At 42.3% G+C, this 15,744-nt stretch overlaps 2 protein-coding genes across 6 annotated transcripts in view; one reads left to right on the top strand and one right to left on the bottom strand.

The window, feature by feature from the left end:
* LOC110530072 (protein ANKUB1-like) overlaps positions 1–15,744 on the top strand; it is a 99,721-nt gene that overhangs the window by 31,953 nt on the left and 52,024 nt on the right. The gene's annotated exons all lie outside the window — the stretch shown is intronic.
* LOC110510916 lies at positions 481–14,845 on the bottom strand. Of its 3 annotated transcripts, XM_036936244.1 has the most exons (8): positions 14,584–14,845; positions 14,257–14,332; positions 13,910–14,006; positions 13,639–13,675; positions 13,098–13,519; positions 3,737–7,515; positions 3,485–3,572; positions 481–3,355 (listed from the first exon to the last, which is right to left on the bottom strand). In XM_036936244.1, the coding sequence occupies exons 5-6, from the start codon at positions 13,454–13,456 to the stop codon at positions 5,559–5,561; spliced, it is 2,316 nt and encodes a 771-aa protein (XP_036792139.1). In that variant the 5' UTR covers positions 13,457–13,519; positions 13,639–13,675; positions 13,910–14,006; positions 14,257–14,332; positions 14,584–14,845; the 3' UTR covers positions 481–3,355; positions 3,485–3,572; positions 3,737–5,558. The 3 variants fall into 3 exon arrangements, with proteins under 3 accessions (XP_036792139.1, XP_036792184.1, XP_036792221.1); XM_036936289.1 differs by lacking the exon at positions 14,584–14,845 and having other exon boundaries at positions 14,257–14,405; XM_036936326.1 differs by lacking the exons at positions 13,639–13,675; positions 13,910–14,006; positions 14,257–14,332; positions 14,584–14,845 and having other exon boundaries at positions 13,098–13,622.

The following is a 15,744-nucleotide window of genomic DNA, read 5'->3' as shown; positions in this document are numbered from 1 at the left end:
TTAATAATGGGAATTGATGGGAAATGATGTAAAATATATCACTAGCCACTTTAAACAATGCTACCTAATATAATGTTTACATACCCTACATTATTCATCTCATATGTATACGTATATACTGTACTCTATATCATCTACTGCATCCTTATGTAATACATGTATCACTAGCCACTTTAACTATGCCACTTTTTTTACATACTCATCTCATATGTATATACTGTACTCAATACCATCTACTGTATCTTGCCTATGCTGCTCTGTACCATCACTCATTCATATATCTTTATGTACATATTCTTTATCCCCTTACACTGTGTATAAGACAGTAGTTTTGGAATTGTTAGTTAGATTACTTGTTGGTTATTACTGCATTGTCGGAACTAGAAGCACAAGCATTTCGCTACACTCGCATTAACATCTGCTAACCATGTGTATGTGACAAATAAAATTTGATTTGATTTGATTAGATTTTAATCAGAGTTTATAATAAGGAAGGGGAATTCTGTAACAGTTTATGACATCAAAGGTATGGCAGCTATGGAGAATCATTTTCAAAACAATGTCCAAAACGGGAAATCATTGGATGTGATTCATTCGATTCTATGCAAATTCATATTTGAGGACTGACATGGAAGCAACCATTACACAACCCTGAACTCAATAACCCCACCCCAGTTTCAGAAGAGATATCAAACCATATCTGGTCATATTGTATTACATACACCCAGGCTGTGCCTGGACAGTGATGGATGGCTATATGGAGCATCCTTGTCCATCATGTTCAGTGTGTTAGTGCTCTCACCACAGCGAGGCAGCAGAGTACCAGTTGAGGTAGGTGCAGGCAGAGCGTAGTAATTAAAGGCAGTGGTAGCCTATCCATCCCCATATCAACACCTCATGACACGCGCTCACACTCCCCCATTTACCACAACTTCCAAACTAACTGGACCTAAAACAATGTGTAACTTCGTGGCCATTCCAAGTCAGGATCACACCTAATACCAAATAGCTAAAGAGGATAAACCACAAATAAATTCATGTTTCCTAAAACAATGTGTAACTTCGTGGCCATTCCAAGTCAGGATCACACCTAATACCAAATAGCTAAAGAGGATAAACCACAAATAAATTCATGTTTTGTAGGGGGGAGTTGACGATTATGTGGTGGTTGTTTCACTATCGATGATGAAATTGCATTAAATCAAAAGAGTCAGACCCAATGATTTACTGTTCGTAAGGACAGAGTGACTAGTAATATTGAACATTAAGTCAAAATGTAGCTAGGGGAGTTCAAGATCCAAGATCACATTTTCTTTCTATGGATTAGCCCATCAGTCAAGTGTTGGTTGTCCAGTAAAAAACTCAAACTTCGAATTAAGATTATCAATCCGATTCTGTGATCAATGTGAATCTGTGAACAGTCTTGTGAATCTTTACTAGAGTCCCCATTAGCTAACGCTATAACGTTAGCTAATCTTCCTGTGGTCCAACACCAATTGATAAGACATTACAAACAATTACAAAGGAAGACTTTACAAACATTTAACAAGTAGACAATACAGACAATTAAAATACCTGACATTTAACATTCAGTTGATGCTTTGTAGGTGATGCAATAGCTGTAAACTATAGAGCTCGTGGCCAAGGTGAGTTAAGTGGCTAGAGTGGTTTCCTGTATGCCCATGCTGCACATAGCCCACCCCAATGCACTAGTTAGCCTAGTAAACAAGCCTATACACCGCGGGTAAATTGCCACTATTCACTGTTACAGTGGTCAGAGATCACAGCCAGAAGCCTACCACCACCAACGGGCTACAACTGTTCAGTATTGTTGTCTAATTTATGGACATCGTCTATGTGACTTTTTTTTAAATTATCAAGTAGGCCCAACACAGTTTCAGAAGATGTAGGTACATTTGACCAATATTCATGTATCCATTTTTCAGTTAGCATGGTCATGTTTCCTTTCACGTGAGAAATATTAACCAAAGCATCATTTTCCCTTGCTTATCTCCTTCAAAATACTGCAAGCTACAGAGCTATATAAATAATGACTGTATTGGCATGATTCCATACCTTATTATTGACTTCAATTGGAGGTGCAATTCACTCCTTTTGACGAGTAGGTTTGGTCCTCATTTCCAGAGCAAATGTGCAACAGTTCTACACACACATATTTAACTGTCTGTTTTCATTACATCATCAGCTACCTTTGTTACATCACAAAGCCAGCTGGCTAAATCTGGCACATTTACAGAAATACAGTAGATTGTCCCTGTCAAATACATTTGATAAAAAATAAATGTCCAAAACAAACAGTGGTGGAAAAAGTCCTCAATCAGTCAGTTGTAAACAGTATGACTCAAGTAAATGTGAAAGTTGCCCAGTAAAATACTACTTGGGAAGTATTTGGTTTGAAATATTCTCAAGTATCAAAAGTAAAAATAATTTTAAAAATTAAGCAAAGCAGACAACACAATTGTATTGCTTTTTTTGAATGTAAGAATAGCCAGGGGCACACTCCAACACTTAGACATAATTTATAAACTAAGCATTTGTGTTTATTGAGTCTGCCAGATCAGAGGTAGGGGATGTTCTCTTGATAAGTGTGTGAATTGGACCATTTTCCTGTCATACAAAGCATTCAAAATGTACTTTTGGGTATCAGGGAAAGTGGATGGAGTCAAAAGTACATTTTTGTCCTTTATGAATGTACTGAAGTTGTCAAAAATATAAATAGTTAAAGTACAGATACCCCCAAAACGATTTAAATCATTTTTACTTAAGTACTTTGCACCACTGAAAACAAACCTTTTCTAGTGTCTCTATATCACTGGCTTATCATCACCTAGATTGCCCACCCTAGTCACACCCTGACCTAACCAACCACTTTGCCTGTTTGACGGTTAGTCTGAGGGCATAGCAGGATTTCATATAAGTGTCTGGATTAGTGTCCCGCTCCTTGAAAGAAGCAGCTCTAGCCTTTAGCGCGGTGTGGATGTTGCCTGTAATCCATGGCTTCTGTCGGGGATATGTACATACGGTCACTGTGGGCACGACGTTGTCGATCCACTTATTGATGTAGCCTGTGACTGAGGTGGTATACTCCTCAATGCATGTGGATGAATCGCAGAACATATTACAGTCTGTGCTAGCAAAACAGTCAACATATGACAACAAATGAATGCAATCTCATTTAATGAGGAAAATTATCTTGGGTTGGAGAGGCTTCTAGTGATGGCTCTATACATTCTGGTGAAAAGGGAGGGTTTGCGACTCTTCTCTTCAGGTGGGAAGAAATATGCGATGTCATTTCCCTCTGGAGCAAAGGAGCCATGAGAATTTGTCCTCGACTCTGCAAAGAAAGACCATCCAGTATGTCATGGGTAACAATTCAGAGCAGAGTGCAATGTCTTTCCAAATGAATTAGTTGAACGCTAAAGTAATAATATCTTAGTCTTGAATGAGCAGCAGCAGGGCTTACCTGTAAAGTACACAGTAGGGGAAGTGTTCTGAGGCTGGTACTCCATAGACTTTTGAGGACAGTGGTCCTTTCTAACTTTCTTGGAACACTGTTTGGTGGGAAAAGGCACATTAAAACAAACTGTTATATATCTTAAAGTACAGTATATCAACTGGAAAAAGGCAATACAATGCTAAAATACTGAATTATATAAACAAATAATATCTCATACTATCAAAAGCAGTGTTATTCATGAAAAATCTGTACTTGTACCTTTATGTTAAAGCATATCTTGCTGAACATGGTTTTCTTGCTTTTCTTGGACTTGAAGATGGGGATCTGCTCTCCAGTACTGCTGGTGCTATCCCTTACCAAATCCAACATCCCTTCTACAATGTCTCTGGTGGCCATGCTGGTACTGGACTCAAAATAACATTTGGCATTGGCTTTGGTGATCATTTGATGACTTGAGCCAACTGATAAGGCATCCATCATTTTGTTGACCATGACCTTCGTGAGCTGATTCATTGTGTCAGTATCCTCTGGCTTGCTCTGATTGAGCTGGATAGGAAAGACCATGCAAGTAGAGGTGCTTGGTTCATTCTGGACTGAAACATCAATGTTGATATTTTCATACTCATCTAACCACTGTTTTAGGAAGCCCTTCACTGTCTATTCAGCAAATATCTGGAGAAGCTGAGAGGAGAGCTTCCTGGATATGGCACATTGTTCCTTTCCCCATTTCAGCCTTGAAAGAATGGAGTCTGAAGCACTTCTGGCTGCTGCCAATGTTAAGACCTGTGGAGTGCTGTGGCTGTCCTGAAGGGCTATCACTTTATCCACAAATTCATGACTGAAAATGTGGATGGTCCCAGTGGAAATTATTTTTCTCAATTTCCTAACAGCAGATCTGAGGTTGTCAGGATGAGAAGCACCCTGTCCATCTTCCTGTGTGTTCTCAACACTTTCCACCATTTCGTCCACTACCACCCCAGCAGCTTGTCTGACTTTGTCCACAAAGGTTGGGGGAAGTAAGTTCTCTGTGTGAAACAAGTCCTGAATGATCATGTTTCTTACAATGGGAAAGTCACTCTGAGCAGATAATTCAGTGGGGATGGGAGTACCGGGCAAGGTGAAGTCCCATTCTGACTGCTTTGATTTTGAAGTAGGTGTTAGAGAGGTGGAGGAGCGTGAAGAAGAGGTATTTCTTGTATTTTGGCTGTCAGCACTCCTACAACGGATCGTGCCAATATCCTCCAGCATGGATCCTGAGAGCTTAGTGGTTTTAGGTAGTAATTTGTGCGGAATGTCCACACAGGCATCGTTTCCACCAGGTGTAACACTGCTCTGGTTGACCTCAAGATGGCAGAGACTTGCTCTTTGTGAAGCAGGACTGCTTTGATATGTAAATATTTGGATTGAACCAAGTGTTGTGTCTGATCTTTGAAGATCTTTTCTGAGAAACTCCGTAATCTTACTTTGCAGACTGTAGTAGATGTTACGAGCAACAGACCAGATTATTTTCTCAGAAACCTGTCCAGTGGTGAGCAGGGAGGTTCCAGATACCATGTCAGATGATTGGGTTTTCTGGGTGATCTCCTGCAGATCTTTCACTATGGTTTGTATAATATCAGTAGATGTGGTGGATGTATATACAGACTGGAGGTACTTATCTGTTGTACCTTCCTCCACAATGTTAAATGATCTAGAGAGGACCTCACTCACTCCTTTCTCAGCTTTGGTTTGGAACGCATGACTAGAAAGTTTTTGGAGGCTCTTTGTTGAAAGACTGTGGGAAGATGCAATGCCTTTGGAGGCAGCCGTGCTGCAATCTAGACTTACTGGAGAGGTTCGCTCAGGAGAACCTTGGAGACGTTCAAACATGTCTTCACATGGTGTTGGGGACCTTGACAAGGAGATGTCCTTCAGCTGAGACAGAACACCACCTACCAATATGTTGACCTCAAGGGACATATCAGATATTTTCTTTCCTACTGTGGAGAAGCAAGGTGCATTTGATGTCTGATCCTCACATGAGGTCAAGATTGTTGAAATGACCTGTTTGGTACTATTGTTCATTAGACCCTCTTCTGTTTCAGTCCAGAGAAGTTTTGAACTCTCTGACACCCATGTGTAGAGTCACTTCCTGGTTCAAACTGGGCAAGTGAGGCACACTCTTACTAGCTTGCGTCAAGCTCTGGCTTGCCAAACCAAGGTACTCCTTAGTCACAAGATGTCCAGAGTCCTCTGTGGGTGTATGGCTAGACATTCTTCTCTGCACGTCTGATCTCCGCCGGTGAATGGTGAAGCCCTTTAATGTCTTCTGAATATTGTTATATAAACTAGTGGTAGCAGACCAGATCCTGCTCTGTAGCTTTTGTGCATTTTCCTGGAGGTCAGGTTCTCTCTCCTCTACTTCTGCAGGTTGCGCCGAGCTCTGCAGGTCTTCCACAAATGTGTCAATGATGCCAAAGGCAGCAGAATCCGCACAAATATCCTTTGACAAGGTTCTCTGGTTTTGAACGGAACAAGACCTGGATGCTACAGAATAAGCAGGCTGTGCACTCGGTAAGCTACTGTTGGACTTTTTAACTAGGAACTCACTCACTGCTTGAGTGGTGTCTCTCTTGAATTCCTCACTTGAGAGTTTTTTCATGCAATCTAACAGACTGGTCAAAGAAGCTGTGGCCTTACTTCTGCTGTCCTCAATTTGAGAGGGGACCTCAGATACTATTGGTGATGAGGCCCTGGAATGGGAGTATTCCCCATGCTGAGCCAGAACACCCTCTACAAATTGTTGTCTCTCAATAGAGAAGCCTGATCCTTTTTCTCCAACAGTGTACAGGGCGTCCTCCTTTGACATCTCAGTGTTGTACAATCCCAGAAGCTCTGAAATGACTTCTTTGGTGCAAGTTGTCAGAAGGAGCTTGCTTTCTTCTGACTCAGTTTGTGCCCAAATTAGTTTTGAGCTCTCACTTAGGCCTCTTTGTAAAGTAACTTCACCAGTGGACTCTGGCAACTGAGGCTCACTCTTACTGGGCCTATATTTCATGTCTAAGCAAGGAAGTGGAACTGTCTCCTTAAACTCAGCATTTGTGATGTTATCATCAGATGTGACAATGCTCTTTAAGGCACATCGCTGAAGCTTGCCGAAATAATCTTTCAAGTTGTTTTGGATGCTGTGGTAAATGTGAACAGCAGCAGACCAGGCACTCTTCTGTTGGGGACTCTCAGATTCAGCCAAGGACTTCATATCTGACACGAAAGTCTTAACAACTACTGACGCTGCTGAGCCCACTGGGTGAATTGACTCTGTCTTTACAATGCCAGACAATGTTTGACCTGATACAGCACCTGTTAACTCAGACTGAACGACTGAACTAGGAAAGCTCAAACTACTGACTTTTTTGGCAAGAACTCCACTCACTGCTTGTATTGCTGATGTTTGAAACTCCCGGCTGGAGAGTTTTTGGATGCTCTTAGATGTGAGCGTGCAGGAAGAACCAGATTCACCAATGTTGTAGCTGCTCTCGTATTTCCTTATCAGGGCATCAAGATCGTCAATGAAGCCAACATGCGATGCCAAAAACGTGATCTTGTCCTTCAGATCTTTCAGCAAATTCTGTTCGTTCTCGTCAACAAAAGCCACCATTGTGTCAGAGATCATGGTCATGACTTGCCCTGTTAGACTCTTGCTCTCTTGGTCAACTTTTTCAAGTTTAGCAGCCAGCTCTCTCACCATGCTCTCAGTCACCTTGGTCTGTGAGTCTCCCCTTACCGGTGTCACTTGAGAGGTTTGGCTAGCGGAGGCACTCTTAACGACCACTGATACGGCCGACTTGACATCTTTAATCACTTCTGCCATTACAGCAGGGGTCATCTTCGGAGAGCCTGCACTTCCAGATGGAGAATTGGACATGCATGCAAGTTTGGAGAGAGAACCTTGCAGGCTGTCCTGCACACAGGTGACGAGGGTGTCCTCTGAGACACCTAAGAGGACTTGTAGCGAGTCAGAGTTGGTTGTCTTCTTCTGCACATCAGACAGAGAGGTTCTTGAAAAAAAAAACAGAAATCATCACAGTCAAACAAATAATATGTAATGCTGTGAGGAACGTTGCTCTGGTGGAGGTGTGTCAAACACATCTGCACCATTGAAAATAGTGGAGGAATCGTTGCTTTTGCTCTGGGAAAACACCTTAGTGTGGTGGAGGTGTGTCAACCACAACTAATAATAAAAAATAATAATTTATTCAACTTCTATAGTTCTTTTCATTACAGAAAGATAAAAGAGAAAAGCTTCTGCCGGTTTGGAGAAGAAAAAAAAGACTAAATTATTCTGTTTTAAAGTCAAATAATATGATAAATTAGAGTACTTTTTTTGTAGAAGTAATTTGTATTGAAACTGGCTTGTACAGTTGAAGTCGGAAGTTTACATACACTTAGGTTGGAGTCATTAAAAGTCGTTTTTCAACCACTCCACAAATTCCTTGTTAACAAACTCTAGTTTTGGCAAGTCGGTTAGGACATCTACTTTGTGCATGACACAAGTTATTTTTCCAACAATTGTTTACAGACAGATTAGTTAACTTATAATTCACTGTATCTCAATTCCAGTGGGTCAGAAGTTTACATGCACTAAGTTGACTGTGCCTTTAAACAGCTTGGAAAATTCCAGAAAAGGATGTCATGGCTTTAGAAGCTTATGTTAGGCTAATTGACATCATTTGAGTCTGTGGATGTATTTCAAGGCCAACCTTCAAACTCAGTGCCACTTCGCTTGACATCATGAGAAAATCAAAAGAAATCAGCCAAAACCTCACAAAAAGAATTGGTTCATCCTTGGGAGCAATTTCCAAATGGCTGAAGGTACCACGTTCATCTGTACAAACAATAGTACGCAAGTATAAACACCATGGGACCACGCAGCCATCATACCACTCAGGAAGGAGACGCGTTCTCCTAGAGATCCTCCTAGGTCTCCTAGAGATGAACGTACTTGGGTGCGAAAAGTGCAAATCAATCCCAGAACAACAGCAATGGACCGTGTGAAGATGCTGGAGGAAACAGGTACAAAAGTATCTATATCCACAGTAAAAACGAGTCCTATATCGACATAACCTGAAAGGCCGCTCAGCAGGGAAGAAGCCACTGCTCCGGAAGCCGCCATAAAAAACCCAGACTACGGTTTGCAACTGCACATGGGGACAAAGATGACAACTTCCGTCGCCGACAGAGATGGCCGCCTCGCTTCGCGTTCCTAGGAAACTATGCAGTTTTTTGTTTTTTTACGTGTTATTTCTTACATTAGTACCCCAGGTCATCTTAGGTTTCATTACATACAGTCGAGAAGAACTACTGAATATAAGATCAGCATCAACTCACCATCAGTACTACCAAGAATATGTTTTTCGCGACGCGGATCCTGTGTTCTGCCTTACAAACAGGACAACTGAGTGGATTCCATGCAGCGACCCCAAAAAAAAAACAACTCCGAAAAAGAGGGAAACGAGGCGGTCTTCTGGTCAGACTCCGGAGACGGGCACACCGTGCACCACTCCCTAGCATTCTTCTTGCCAATGTCCAGTCTCTTGACAACAAGGTTGATGAAATCCGAGCAAGGGTAGCATTCCAGAGGGACATCAGAGACTGTAACGTTCTTTGCTTCACGGAAACGTGGCTCACTGGAGAGACACTATCCGAAGCGGTGCAGCCAACGGGTTTCTCCACACATCGCGCAGACAGAAACAAACATCTTTCTGGTAAGAAGAGGGGCGGGGGCGTATGCCTTATGACTAACGTGACATGGTGTGATGAAAGAAACATACAGGAACTCAAATCCTTCTGTTCACCTGATTTAGAATTCCTCACAATCAAATGTAGACCGCATTATCTACCAAGAGAATTCTCTTCGATTATAATCACAGCCGTATATATCCCCCCCAAGCAGACACATCGATGGCTCTGAACGAACTTTATTTAACTCTTTGCAAACTGGAAACCATTCATCCGGAGGCTGCATTCATTGTAGCTGGGGATTTTAACAAGGCTAATCTGAAAACAAGACTCCCTAAATTTTATCAGCATATCGATTGCGCAACCAGGGGTGGAAAGACCTTGGATCATTGTTACTCTAACTTCCGCGACGCATATAAGGCCCTGCCCCGCCCCCATTTCGGAAAAGCTGACCACGACTCCATTTTGTTGATCCCTGCCTACAGACAGAAACTAAAACAAGAGGCTCCCACGCTGAGGTCTGTCCAACGCTGGTCCGACCATGCTGACTCCACACTCCAAGACTGCTTCCACCACGTGGACTGGGACATGTTTCGTATTGCGTCAGACAACAACATTGACGAATACGCTGATTCGGTGTGTGAGTTCATTAGAACGTGCGTTGAAGATGTCGTTCCCATAGCAACGATTAAAACATTCCCTAACCAGAAACCGTGGATTGATGGCAGCATTCGCGTGAAACTGAAAGCGCGAACCACTTCTTTTAATCAGGGCAAGGTGTCTGGTAACATGACCGAATACAAACAGTGCAGCTATTCCCTCCGCAAGGCTATCAAACAAGCTAAGCGTCAGTACAGAGACAAAGTAGAATCTCAATTCAACGGCTCAGACACAAGAGGCATGTGGCAGGGTCTACAGTCAATCACGGACTACAGGAAGAAATCCAGCCCAGTCACGGACCAGGATGTCCTGCTCCCAGGCAGACTAAATAACTTTTTTGCCCGCTTTGAGGACAATACAGTGCCACTGACACGGCCTGCAACGAAAACATGCGGTCTCTCCTTCACTGCAGCCGAGGTGAGTAAGACATTTAAACGTGTTAACCCTCGCAAGGCTGCAGGCCCAGACGGCATCCCCAGCCGCGCCCTCAGAGCATGCGCAGACCAGCTGGCCGGTGTGTTTACGGACATATTCAATCAATCCCTATACCAGTCTGCTGTTCCCACATGCTTCAAGAGGGCCACCATTGTTCCTGTTCCCAAGAAAGCTAAGGTAACTGAGCTAAACGACTACCGCCCCGTAGCACTCACTTCCGTCATCATGAAGTGCTTTGAGAGACTAGTCAAGGACCATATCACCTCCACCCTACCTGACACCCTAGACCCACTCCAATTTGCTTACCGCCCAAATAGGTCCACAGACGATGCAATCTCAACCACACTGCACACCGCCCTAACCCATCTGGACAAGAGGAATACCTATGTGAGAATGCTGTTCATTGACTACAGCTCGTCATTCAACACCATAGTACCCTCCAAGCTCGTCATCAAGCTCGAGACCCTGGGTCTCGACCCCGCCCTGTGCAACTGGGTACTGGACTTCCTGACGGGCCGCCCCCAGGTGGTGAGGGTAGGCAACAACATCTCCTCCCCGCTGATCCTCAACACTGGGGCCCCACAAGGGTGCGTTCTGAGCCCTCTCCTGTACTCCCTGTTCACCCACGACTGCGTGGCCACGCACGCCTCCAACTCAATCATCAAGTTTGCGGACGACACAACAGTGGTAGGCTTGATTACCAACAACGACGAGACGGCCTACAGGGAGGAGGTGAGGGCCCTCGGAGTGTGGTGTCAGGAAAATAACCTCACACTCAACGTCAACAAAACTAAGGAGATGATTGTGGACTTCAGGAAACAGCAGAGGGAACACCCCCCTATCCACATCGATGGAACAGTAGTGGAGAGGGTAGCAAGTTTTAAGTTCCTCGGCATACACATCACAGACAAACTGAATTGGTCCACTCACACAGACAGCATTGTGAAGAAGGCGCAGCAGCGCCTCTTCAACCTCAGGAGGCTGAAGAAATTTGGCTTGTCACCAAAAGCACTCACAAACTTCTACAGATGCACAATCGAGAGCATCCTGGCGGGCTGTATCACCGCCTAGTACGGCAACTGCTCCGCCCTCAACCGTAAGGCTCTCCAGAGGGTGGTGAGGTCTGCACAACGCATCACCGGGGGCAAACTACCTGCCCTCCAGGACACCTACACCACCCGATGTCACAGGAAGGCCATAAAGATCATCAAGGACATCAACCACCCGAGCCACTGCCTGTTCACCCCGCTATCATCCAGAAGGCGAGGTCAGTACAGGTGCATCAAAGCTGGGACCGAGAGACTGAAAAACAGCTTCTATCTCAAGGCCATCAGACTGTTAAACAGCCACCACTAACATTGAGTGGCTGCTGCCAACACACTGACTCAACTCCAGCCACTTTAATAATGGGAATTGATGGGAAATTATGTAAATATATCACTAGCCACTTTAAACAATGCTACCTTATATAATGTTACTTACCCTACATTATTCATCTCATATGCATACGTATATACTGTACTCTATATCATCGACTGTATCCTTATGTAATACATGTATCACTAGCCACTTTAAACTATGCCACTTTGTTTACATACTCATCTCATTTGTACATACTGTACTCGATACCATCTACTGTATCTTGCCTATGCTTCTCTGTACCATCACTCATTCATATATCCTTATGTACATATTCTTTATCCCCTTACACTGTGTACAAGACAGTAGTTTTGGAATTGTTAGTTAGATTACTTGTTGGTTATTACTGCATTGTCGGAACTAGAAGCACAAGCATTTCGCTACACTCGCATTAACATCTGCTAACCATGTGTATGTGACAAATAAAATTTGATTTGATTTGAAGATCGTACTTTTTGGAGAAATGTCCTCTGGTCTGATGAAACAAAAATAGAACTGTTTGGGCATAATGACCATCATTATGTTTGGAGGAAAAAGGGTGAGGCTTGCAAGCTAAAGAACACCATCCCAACCTTGAAGCACGGGGGTAGCAGAATCATGTTGTGGGGGTGCTTTGCTGCAAGAGGGTCTAGTGCCCTTCACAAAATAGATAGCATCATGAAGATGGACAATTTTGTGGATATATTGAAGCAACATCTCAAGACTTCAGTCAGGAAGTTAAAGCTTGGTCGCAAATGGGTCTTCCAAATGGACATGACCCCAAGCATACTTCCAAAGTTGTGGCAAAATGACTTAAGAACAACAAAGTCAAGGTATTGGAGTGGCCATCACAAAGCCCTGACCTCAATCCTATAGAACATTTGTGGGCAGAACTGAAAAAGCTTGTGCGAGCAAGGAGGCCTACAAACCTGACTCAGTCATACCAGCTCTGTCAGGAGGAATGGGCCAAAATACTCCCAACTTATTGTGGGAAGCTTGTGGAAGGCTACCCAAAACATTTGACCCAAGTTAAACAATTTAAAGGCAATGCTACCAAATACTATTTGAGTGTATGTAAACTTCTGACCCACTGGGAATGTGAAGAAAGAAATAAAAGCTGAAATAAATTATTCTTTCTTCTTCTATTATTCTGACATTTCACATTCTTAAAATAAAGTCGTGATTTTAACTGACCTAAAACAGGGGAATTTTACTAGGATTAAATGTCAGGAATTGTGAAAAACTGAGTTTAAATGTACTTGGCTAAGGTGTATGTAAACTCAGAATTCAACTTTATATGGCCATATCTATCCTCTAAAAAAAAAATGTGAAATTGCTATAAACATCAAATACTGTTTAAGGACAATCATAAATAAAAGGCAGTATTGAAGAATGGTTACAGACATACCTCATGGCTGGCTTGGGCAATGGTTTTGGGCAGTAGCTTCCACTGCCCAGACTGCCCATCTCCTTAGTCAGGTACATCTCCTTGAACTTAAGTTGTTGTGATTCCTGCTCTTCTTCCTCTTCCTGATCCATACAGTTGGAGGAAGGGTAGGGAGTCGGGATGCGAAAGCTATTGTAAGACTTTCGACTGCCTGGCCTCTTAGGTACACCAGCCTCAGTAAATCTCACGCGGGACTTGGTGTTAACCTTATCGTCTAACAGAGTGGTGAGTGACGCTGTGAGAGATCTCTGTGACAATGGAGAGGAGGCAGCATCTTGGATGCCCAGTAGTTCGTAAAGACCTGGGATGATGATCTGCATCAGCTTGTCCGATAAAAACTGGACAATCCTCAGACACAAGCCGGCAAGCTGTTGTTTTGTCAGCTGTATTCCAGAAACAGAAGAAGTGTTTTAAAATGTTGCATAGTGCGTCTTTCAAAAGCTTATGAACAAGGCTAAACATTCAGTGATCATTGTATTCTAAATAAGCTTTCAGATCTTACCGGGTCAGAAATGCCATTACGAATCCTACTCCATTGCCTGAAAATGATTCATATGAATTATTCATATTAATAGTATTAATATTGTCAGAAATGTCGGTCAGTAGAGTCATCAGATTAAACAGTATTTTACACATGCTTTGTAGAAATTGTTTTGACAACATTGTGGTGTGATGTAACTTTTTCCGCAATGGAAATGTAGTTGATGAATCTGCTTTCATACAATCCTTTACAGGTTTGATAGTAGTACTGTACCAAAGAAAATAGAACATACTCCTCAGTTAGGTTCTGCAGGAAGTTGATAATCAGTGAAAAAAACTCGCACTGTTGAGGCTCTCTTCTTCTGTGGTTTCCACAGTGCTGGTTTGCTTCTGGTAGAAATAAACATTATGAGTCTCAAATAATGGCACCAACAGAGTCAAACTTAACATATACAACAAATATCATACTGAAAGAACTTATGAACCGTTAGAGTGTGGAGGAGCATTGGCAACGTTGGACAAATTTAAACAACTGAAACACAACAGAGATGGTTGTGGTACGTCAACATTGCCAATGATAGCATCACTATAACATTTTATTGGATTAATGTTGTAATATGAAATGACAAGGTCAATTTACCATCTCATTGACAGCTTCAGAGGTCAGGTGGTCATCCACCACACAGACAGGCAGGTCTAGAGACTGGGACAAGGCTCTATGGTCATAACCAGGAGAGAATGGAAACATCAGAGCAGTCCCAATGGCAGAATCTAACCACTGTCTTCATGTCAAAGACTCACTTAGTAGTTAATACATCGGTTCAAATAGATCGGCTGGGGACTTGACCCTACAAATGACTCCATGAATGACGCCTGACCTCCCCCATAACAAGTTCTTTCTTAGTAGTCTCTCTCTCTCTTAAACTCCACACAAATATCTAACTGGACAGAGTGTAAGTGGCCTTACCTGACTCTCTCAGTGTCAGAAACATCATAGTCTTGTTGTTCTATGTCCTCCAGGGACATCTCAGCTACAGCAGACGGGGCAAAGCCCGGGATGATCTCTCAAACTGAAAATAATGACTGTTTATGTGAACTGAACCATTTACAGTGGCTTGCGAAAGTATTCACCCCCCTTGGCATTTTCCCTATTTTGTTGCCTTATAACCTGGAATTAAAATAGATTTTTGCACTGTCAACTGTGGGACCTTAGGTATGTGCCTTTCCAAATCATGTCCAATCAATTGAATTTACCCCAGGTGGACTCCAATCATGTTGTAGAAATACCTCAAGGATGATCAAGGGAAACAGGACGCACCGGAGCTCAATTTCGAGTCTCATAGCAAAGGGTTTGAATACTTATGTAAATAAGGTATTTCTGTTTTTTTCCGTTTTAATTTGCAAAAATTTCTAAAAAACAGTTTTTGCTTTGTCATTATGGGATATTGTGTGTAGATTGATGAGGAAAATGTTGTATGTAATCCATTTTAGAATAAGGCTATAACGTAAAAAATGAAATGTGTAAAAAGTCAAGGGGTCTGAATACTTTCCAAATGCACTGAAGCAGTCTATAAGATATATCTTATTACAGTTTAGGCCTACCTTGTTATTTTATTCCATCTGGCAATATCATATTAATGGATTAAATCTATTTAGTTTGTTTTGTTGCTAGTATTTTTATTAATTGTTTGAAAATACAAGTATTATCTACTTTCTGAAGGACAGCCAAGTTGATAGGCAACATAGAAGCTACAGACAATTATGACATCATTGGAACACATGCACGTGTCACAAACACCTTTAGCCCAAAAAAGCAGTGTAGCAGTGCTGCCCAAGCTGGGGGCAATACACTTTTATTAGGCTTTTATTCAGATTCACAAACAATGCTCTACTTGAAGTCAATGAGTAAACATGTAGCAACATGGCTGAGCTTTAACGTGTAAGTAGAAGTTGACACTAACCATATGTATATTCCTAAAATGCTTGCCCTAAATACCAGTCTAGAACCCAGGTATGTCTCCTGCTATTTATAGTATCTTTCAAGTACATCTTATTACAGTTTAGGCCTATCTTATTATTTTCTTCCATCTAGCAATATCATTTTAAGGGCAAATACACACACGTGTTG

This window comes from Oncorhynchus mykiss, chromosome 1, assembly GCF_013265735.2.
Source record: "Oncorhynchus mykiss isolate Arlee chromosome 1, USDA_OmykA_1.1, whole genome shotgun sequence".
In the NCBI taxonomy this organism is placed as follows: domain Eukaryota; kingdom Metazoa; phylum Chordata; class Actinopteri; order Salmoniformes; family Salmonidae; genus Oncorhynchus; species Oncorhynchus mykiss.
Note: the sequence above shows the minus strand (reverse complement) of the source record. Positions and strands in the feature narration are given on the sequence as shown.